Source organism: Pelodiscus sinensis, chromosome 6 (genome assembly GCF_049634645.1).
Source record: "Pelodiscus sinensis isolate JC-2024 chromosome 6, ASM4963464v1, whole genome shotgun sequence".
Lineage (NCBI taxonomy): Eukaryota > Metazoa > Chordata > Testudines > Trionychidae > Pelodiscus > Pelodiscus sinensis.
The window spans coordinates 88,004,778-88,013,773 of record NC_134716.1 but is presented as its reverse complement, the minus strand read 5'-3'; the positions used below and the strand labels follow the sequence as shown (position 1 = coordinate 88,013,773).

The 8,996-nt window shown below is 43.8% G+C and overlaps 1 protein-coding gene across 1 annotated transcript; it reads left to right on the top strand.

Moving 5' to 3' along the window:
- Positions 1-378: 378 nt before the first annotated feature.
- KGD4 (alpha-ketoglutarate dehydrogenase subunit 4) lies at positions 379-5,147 on the top strand. Its single transcript, XM_075932349.1, has 4 exons — positions 379-528; positions 1,997-2,060; positions 3,095-3,297; positions 4,987-5,147. Exons 1-4 carry the CDS (start codon positions 490-492, stop codon positions 5,002-5,004), a joined length of 324 nt encoding a protein of 107 aa, XP_075788464.1. The 5' UTR covers positions 379-489; the 3' UTR covers positions 5,005-5,147.
- Positions 5,148-8,996: the final 3,849 nt, after the last annotated feature.

Below are 8,996 nucleotides of genomic sequence, written 5' to 3'. Positions count from 1 at the left end.
TTATGTTAACTGACTGAAAGCAGCCATAGTTATTGTATACATGTTTGCTGGCCGCTGTTGTAGAAGACAGATGGAAATGAGCCATGCCCAGGAGGTAGCTGAAGGAAGGAACCGGTCTTGTAGCCGGCTGCAGTCCATATGGCGCACAGCTTACATCTCGGCTTTCTTTCCCCTTGTCCTACTGTCTTTGCGGAGGGTCAGATACTTGCTCCAGGCGTGGTTTCGCAGGCGCCACCAACATCAGTGCGGGCAAGGGAGATGGGCTGGACCGGCGCGCAACGTTAGCCTCAAGGGGCAACTCAACGCACAACAGGCATTTCGCGTTCGCCCAGCTCCCGCAGAGACCGTGACTCCGGCCCCGCCCTCCAGCTGGGTCTGGCCCCGCCCCTCGCAGGGCTCCTGACTCCCGCCCCGCCCCCTCCCGTGGCCCCGCCCCTCGTGGTGGCCGTTGCGATCAGCCTGGATGCAGTAGCTGCTCGCGGGGTCACCATGGGCAGCAAGATGGCGGCCGCCAGCAGGGTCGTGCAGGTAACGAGAGTTGTGTCCCCGCCCGGGACTGAAGGGAGGATAGCGGGGTCCGCCCGCCTCCGCCGGAGACGCTGGAGCGGCCGCGGCTGATGCCCTTGGCCCGAAGCTGCTGTTAGCAAGCGGCTGGGGCTCTGGGCAGCGGCGGGCCAAGCCCAGGTGTTTCTCGGCCCGTGTTCAGAGAACGGGCGAGCGGGCTCCGACTGTATGGCGCGTGAGGCCGGACTGCCGTGCAGCAGCCAGGACGACTCCCCCTTGCCCCGCCCCTGCCGGGCTTGGAGTGCCGGGGCGCCGCGCACTTGCCATACAGCGGGTCCTTTCTCCCGCACGGAGCTGCCACGGGCCGGCTGCAACGTCCTGCCTGCTCCCCCTCCCCGTGCGGGGCTTGTCCTGGCCCCGCAGCCCGGCTCTGCGTTAAGGTGCAAGGCCCGCGGCGCTGCAGAGACGACCTTGGCTGTGGGCACCGCACCGTGGGAAGCGCCGGTGGCTGGGTGTTCACACAACAGCCAGCGGCGGCTCGCACGGGGGCGGTGCGTGGAGATGCCGGCGGCGTTTGATCATCCTGAGGGAGCTTCCGCCAGAGGCCGCTGGGACCTGGTGGCGAGAGGGCGGAGACCCGTGGCAGGGGATCCGTCCTCGCTGCTCTTTCGCCAAGAGCCTGTCCAGTTCTTACGTGCCAGTCTAGCTGCGTGGGCAACAGCCTGCGCTGGTGGGCTTCAGCTTCCGTGTCCGGGGGCACCGGCTGTCAAGCCCCACCCTGTCTGATACTATATCTATGCCCCTGCTGTTACTGCAAGTAACCGTTAAGATACGTGAACGAGATTCGAGAAAATTCTTTTCTGTTTTTCCAGGCTTGTTTCCTTTGACCACATTTTGTGCGTAGTAGAATTGGCTTTCCTGCTTCTTGGACCAAGCACACAGGGGCTCTCCAATGTCTCCATAGACCCACATCCCTTTCTTCCCTACCCCTTTTTGACCTGTCATCTGCTTTGTTGGTCCCAATGTCCAACTTCCTGCTTCTCTTGTAATATTATTCCTATTGTGATAGGGATGTCAGCAAATTGCACATCTTGCAGTAGCCCTCATGGGATGATTATCCAGCCTCAAAGTGACACCTTCCCAGAGATGCTTATTTGTAACTTATAAATTGCTCTTCTTGGGTGAAAGAGAGCCAAATGACCCACGATCCCATGTATACTGCAGTTATAGTTACTCCTTTATAAGATATAATTGAATGGAAATTTTAAAACCAATGCATTTGCTTTACAGTCTGATACAACACTGAATATGAAAAATAAAAATACATTTAACTTATTGTAAATCTCCCAAATCTGGTGTCAATGAAAACATAAATGTAGAAATAAATTCTTAATATGTAGCATTCTTGCCATGAAAATTTCACATTTTATTTTTCCAAATTTATATTTCCCCCCCTTTCTCTGCTTCCTTCCACTGCTGTGTCTTGTTTTAGGTAGTCAAGCCACATACACCCTTAATCAAGTTCCCAGACAGAAGTAATTGTCCAAAACCTAAAAGTAAGTATTTCATTTGTAAATAAATCTTATACTATATAATATTTAACGTTCACATAAAGACTAAAAGTTTTTCTTTTTGGCTTATGATTCAGTTATTTCTGAGCATTGACCTATTTTGGAGTAGGGATATGAGAGACTAGTTGACTAGTCGTTCCTCCCCTCCTCCTCCCTTGCTGCCTTTATCAGAAAGAGGTAGCAAGGGGGCAGGGAGGAGGAGGAGAGGCTTCAGAATGGCAGTGCTGCATGGAGCTGGGGTCAGCAGGGGACTCCCTCGCTGAGCCTGGCTCCACACAGTGCAGCCACTTTGAAATGCCACAGGGAGCCCCACGTGGCGTTTCAAAGCAGCAGTGCTGCATGGAATTCAGGGTCAGCTGTGGACTCTCCAGCTGGCCCCTGGCTCCACGCCACATTTCAAAGCGGCAACAACATATAGAGCCTGGGTCAGTGGGGGAGTCCCCAGACCCCGGCTCCACGCGGTGCTACTGCTTTTAAACACCACAGGAAGTAATGGGCCAGCGGGGGACTCAATCAGTCCCCCACCAGCCCAGTGCTCCCCACACAAGTGTCACCCATTTTGTTTAGTATGCAGCAAATGATGGCCACCCTATAGTCTTCATTGTGGATGTTACCTACAAACTGTAGTATATGAATTCATTAACATTTAAAAAAACATTAAAAATGAGTCTAACACAAACAGCATCTTGTAATATTTCACAGTTGCAACCTTCCTCCTCCCATAGACCTGTATCTTTGTGGACAAATTGTATTATATTTTTACTCAAGTAATTTACAATGACAAATCCTTAAAGAATCCCAGAGACCTATGGCAATGTGAGGCACTATATGTCCATAATCTGCAGGTGCAGCTTTTCAGCATAAGTATTTATAAAACTGTCTACTGAGTTCAGCTACTGTTGCAATACCAATACCTATCCCTTTCAAGCTGTGCTTTCTCCTACTCTCAAAATATGACTTGTTAAAGTAGTAAAATATTCTCTATACTTCTATACATGGTTTTGAAATCTGGGTTTCAGAGCAGGAATCTCTACAATCAAGGGTGCCACCGCTCCATGCTTCAGCAGCACAGATGTCTATCGGGGACAGATCACCAGCCCTTCAAAACATTTCATCCATTAGTAGAGTACAAGGCACACCAGACACAATAGAATTAGTAAGAACATTACCTCAAAAGTACAGGAGAAAGCTGATGTCAAATGAGGAGATGGAATATATTCAAGTAAGTTTGTTATATCTGTTACTACAGGCAGTCCCCAGGTTACGTACAAGATAGGGACTGTAGGTTTGTTCTTAAGTTGAATTTGTATATAAGTCGGAACTGGTACATATTGTAGGGGAAACTCTAGCCAAACATTTCTCCAGAGCTCAGTTTTATTCTCCCACACCTCACTTCCCTCAGTCCTTTATTCTCAAGCTGAGGTGTCTGCTGAGAAAAGCCGCTCCGCGTCTCCCTGGTCTGCTGGAGGGGGGGCAAGAGCTTCGTGTCTCCCTGGTCTGCTGGGGCAAAGCAGCTAGTGCGGGGTTGCTTCACCCCGTTTGTAAGTAGGGATCCGATGTAAGTCGGATCCATGTAACCCGGGGACTGCCTGTCTATATATTTTCTGTAGTTACTCTGTATCTTGAAAACTTTGTAAAACCACTTCTGCACAAATGATAAATATCCTTGCTTTTAAACTCTTGCTAACTTTGCACTTACACCAAGCTTTACAACGTAGTTTGCTGTAAATGCAAAATATTCTTCAACACACAAGTTGGGTAGATAAGGTAAGACTTGACAGTGTGGGATATTGACACACAGATGACAGGTCACACAAAGTCAGTGACAAAATCAGGATTAGAATTTGTTTTGAAGTTTTAGTCTAAATTTAATCTATTAAATCAGGTAGTTTCAGTGCCATTGCATATTGTATTTACAACTATAAAATGTGCAATAAATATACTATTTTAATAGAAATATAATGTACAGAGTAATCATCCTTTCAATTATCAGTTGATTCATGAGCTCAAGAGGCTAAACTGGCAGTTTATGCACAAAATATAGGCTGGGTGTTTAAGTATAAAAATTTCAGAAACAAATATTCATGATTTATTTCACTGAAAACAAATTGCAAACATTATAAGGCAGCATTTCAACTCAAACTAATATTGAGGTCTCATGCAAGTGCATAAGAAAGAGAACATTTAATTGATTACAAAATTTGAGCACTTCATCACCAGATGGTGACAGATTGGAAGACTGGAAAGGAATATCAAAAAATATTAGAATACTATAGGATTGGGCTTGAAGCAAGACTAAATCTAAATCAATATAGTTTGGTTAGATGGTGATTGAGTCCACAGGTAATCAAAGGATATGATCATTAGTCACAGAGAGGATTTTTTATGTAGGGGGAGAAGGGTATAACTAGGAGTAATGGAATTAAAGAAAGTATGAAACTTCCTGACATTCAGCCTAAAGGTTTCCCAGCAATGAGGTATTAAGTTGTAAAAATGTAGCAGGGAAACAATGGAAGCATCTGCTGGACACATTAGATTATTAAAACAAAGAATGTTTAAACATGTAACTTGCTTTTTACTGTCTGGGCTTTGTACTGTTGAATGTGGACAAAAGTAACTTACTTTATTGACTAAAACCCTGAAGAAGAAACTAATACTGTAGTGTTTATTTTTACACTAACCTATATCAAAATTACATAAACATTTCTCAGATTTTGTCATGTTTTTTACAAAAGCTAAGTAGAAATTTTGTGTCTGTTCATAAAAGTAATAAATTAAAGATAGAATTCTTAAATGTGCAATAATCCTGTACTGAAAACTACTTTCCTACTTAATAACAAAGTGCAAACCAGCATGTCATCTTCCCTTTCTTTTAGTAGATGGCATATAATTGTCTGCTTCTCTTTTACAGCGTGGAGGTCCAGAATAATTACAGAAGACACTTATACACCACCATTGAATGAATTATTATGTTCACATTAAAGGCCTTCCTCACTCTATGAATGTTATAAACAGTTTGTTAATAGCTTTAATAAAGACCCGGTTTAATGGGGTGAGAAAGTTGACACGTTAGACACTTGTCTTCTAATTTATGTTTCTGGACTAACTTTTTTTATTAAAGACTAATTAAGGTAATTGTGTGAATCCACTTTATAAACCTTCACTATTAAAATGTAATTTAAGCAATACAATTGTCAAGAATATCTATTTTAGTAGCAATTGTTGATCCATATAGGTCCAGATCTAATGCAAAATATTTCTGGCTTATAAGATGAGCATTGCTACTTTTTATTATAAGAACTTTATAAACTTAATATTTTTAGTTTTCAACTGCCAGACATATATATAAAAAAGGGCTTTGATTCTGGCATCCAGAATGGTGGCTGCTTGCTCTGAAAATGTATGCACTTCCTGGGGTAGAGAACAGCATTAAGATAGAGGGGATCAACTTATTCTTGGACTAGCTTTATTAATTTAAATTATGTTTGGAACAGATTTTAAACTCACCTGCCTCCACATTATTAGAGAAAACTACCAGTCAGAGCTGATTCTAGCTTTCCTGAGCTTTCGAGGTCAGATGCATTATGGGGCTGATGGGTTTGGCCTCAAGAAGAGAATTACAGGTATCCTTTACTACTTTCCATGTTTGCTCAAAAAAATAATCATAAACCTTAAGTAAAAGAGAGATTAAAAAATTGAGTGCCACATCTGCTAAGTACTCCTTATACCTTGAGCAATTTTAACAGGTTAAACTATGCCACTATCCCAGTAAGGTGGAGACTGTCCCTTCTATGCCTTGATGCTTACTAGCACAGAAATAAGGTTTTTGTTTTATACCTTTCAGTCTATTAAAATAGACTTTAGACCCTTCTTAGAAGATACAAAACCAGTCTGAGGGGTAGAGTTGCAAAGTTACAGTCTCATGTTGGGGAAAGAACTTGCCTACTGTCTTTTCAAGATAATATCTGAGTGGTTTTCAGGTTCAGTTGTCAGCTTGATTGATTCTGTATGAGTCAAAGTAAATGTAAACTCTAAAGTCTTGAAGTGTAGCTGCTGACAAACGAGACCCACTTCAGGATACATAGAGCTTTGAATCCACATCTATATCTGTAGAAATGAGCCACTGATATTGGCATCTATGGTTGTGAATACCCACAGATATCCATCGATTTACAGGGCTCTAATATGCCATATTTACAGATAAGGATGGGCAACACTATATCAGCTCTGTTTAGCTAGCAAAACAAAACAAAAAACTCTGTCTTACTACTTAAATAGTGATAGAAATGTAGCCGTGTTAGTCTGGGGTAGCTGAAGCAAAATGCAGGACAATGTAGCACATTAAAGACCTAACAAGATGGTTTATTAGATGATGAGCTTTCGTGGGCCAGACCCACTTCCTCAGATCAAATAGTGGAAGAAAATAGTCACAACCATATATACCAAAGGATACAATTAAAAAAATGAACACATATGAAAAGGACAAATCACATTTCAGAACAGGAGAGGGATGCGGGGGAGAGGGGGGAAGGAAGGAAGGTAAGTAAGTGTCTGTGAATTGATGATATTAGAGGTGGGGAGAATGGGATGTCTGTGAGCTAATGGTATTAGAGGTGATAATTGGGGAAGCTATCCTGGTAATGGGTAAGATAGTTTGAGTGTTTGTTCATTCCTTCTTGGAGAGTGTCGAATTTTAACATGAATGACAGTTCAGAGGATTCCCTTTCAAGTGCAGATGTAAAAGGTCTTTGTAGCAGAATGCAGGTGGTTAAGTCATTGAGAGAGTGTCCTTTCTGGTTAAAATGGCAAGAAACTGTTTTTTCTTTGTGATCTTGTCTATCTGTTTCGTGGGCATTAATCCTTTGGCGAAGTGTCTGAGATGTTTGTCCAATGTACATAGCAGACGGACACTTTCGGCACATGATAGCATAGATTATATTTCTGGATGCGCAGGAATATGTGTTCTTGATCTTATAATTCACTTGGTTAGGTCCAATAATGGTATCAGCAGAATGAATATGTGGACAAAGCTGGCAACGGGGTTTGTTGCAGGGGAAGGTACCAGGGTTGGTATTAGTGTGGTATGTCCTGGTAAGAATCATCTTGAGGTTAGGTGGTTGTCTATAGGAGACTATGGGTCTGTCTCCCAGAGTCTCTTGGAGTATGGTATCCTGTTCCAGTATAGGCTGTAGTTTATTGATAATGTGTTGGACAGGTTTAAGTTGGGGGTTGTAGGTGATGACAAGTGGTGTTCTATTGTTGTTTTTCTTGGGTCTGTCTTGTGGGACCAGTCCTATTGAATCTATTGTATGTTTGAGAAAGCTTGAGAGTGAGTCTGTCCCTCCATTTGTTCAAGAACTAAAGGGTAAGAGCTAGGACCACCAAATTTGGTATGCAGCTTCCTCATATAACTTAAAGCAAGGTAAAGATTTGGTTCTGCGTGGAAGGTGGGGAAGGGGAAATCTGGAAATAATTGTCTGAACAGGGGAGTTGAAGCACACAAAGGATGAATGATTTGCTCAAGGTCATGGAAGTTTGTCAGAACAAGGAACATAGAATCCAGTTTTTCTGTCAGAACAAAAAATATAGAAACCAGATCTCCTGATTACTAGTCATGAGCTCTGGAACACAAACCGTTCTTTTCCCAAAGTACAAAATGGGGATGCCAAAACATACTGAAGAGTATATTAAACAAAGATTAATTTGTTCATATGATTACTGTGCATTACTTACACATGGATGAATAAAAGAGTTTAATTCAATTCTTGTCTACCTGAGGAAATTTGAACAGCTTCCCCTTCTCAACACTTAGGCCAGAATAAGTATATCCACACACTGAGCTTTTCTGGATTAGTGCTTTAAAATAATGTTTAAGTGTATTTAATGTGTCAATATGACCAGTTCTAACTGGAGGTTGGCTGCTACTTCCAGTATAATTGAATGGTTGCATAGAAGGGATAATACCATGCTGAAATGCAGAGCATGCAATAAAAAGAGCAGTTTCTTGCAAGAGTTAATTGTATAGTTCTAATAAACTGGCTTGTTAAATCAAGTGCACATTCCACTAGCACTGGTAGGAGGTCGTAGCCAGGATGTGAAACATGGATGAAAGTAACTCGAAGGAGTATACTCTGTCCAAATTTTCCTGAAAATGATTCCACTTGAGAGCTGGAATATTAATCATAAAGTGCTGTTATACTGAGCTTGATGAGAGCTTTTTAAAAAAACCAGATAATGAAGTGATGGGATTCTGCCTTTTAGACCACCATACTCCTAAATTCTGACAATAAAGCAAAACAAAAAAAATCACTTTGAATATTTTATTCCTCTAACCTCCTCTGCTGTTGAATAATCTTATAGCAGTACTCTTCAGGAATGGTTTGGCTCCACCTAGGCTTGAGCAAGAGGTTGTGACTTGTCAACTGTGATCCATGCCTATCACCCCCAGCCCATATCGCTGAAGTGCACTTTTAAAGGAGCTCACACCTCTACAAATTAAAGGGGAGGCCTGCAGCTGTGTCTCAGTGGCAACCTGGTAGAGGGGAAGGTGTTGGTGAGTGTCCGAGGGGGCGGGGAGAGTTGAATTCAGGCTCGAGCGCCCCTTTTCCCAAAGCTGGTGTCCCTGCCTCTCGTTATGGGAACCGCCCCCGTCCCTAGCGGCGAGCCTGGTGAGGCCGGGCTGTATGCGTGCTCGGCTGGCTTCAGGCAAGCTCCCCGCCCGGAGCTGCTCAACGGGCCGCAATGGTCCAGTGCCCTGGTCACCCCGCCATGCTCAGTAAGACCCCGCGCGACCCGTCCTGCCCCGCTCGCGGCCGGTGTCTGACCCGGGGCGGACTCCGAGAGGGCCGGAACCTAAGACCGCCGAGAAACGCGGGCTACTTAGTGACTGTTGCTAGAGCGGGACGCTGGCGCCGCGAGAAC

Bases quoted from the DNA above. Each gene is read 5' to 3' on its own strand.
- KGD4 (XM_075932349.1), top strand. From the start codon at position 490: ATGGGCAGCAAGATGGCGGCCGCCAGCAGGGTCGTGCAG. The intron at 529-1,996 runs GTAACGAGAGTT...GTCTTGTTTTAG, and splicing joins CCGCCAGCAGGGTCGTGCAG to GTAGTCAAGCCACATACACC. The intron at 2,061-3,094 runs GTAAGTATTTCA...TCTGGGTTTCAG, and splicing joins TAATTGTCCAAAACCTAAAA to AGCAGGAATCTCTACAATCA.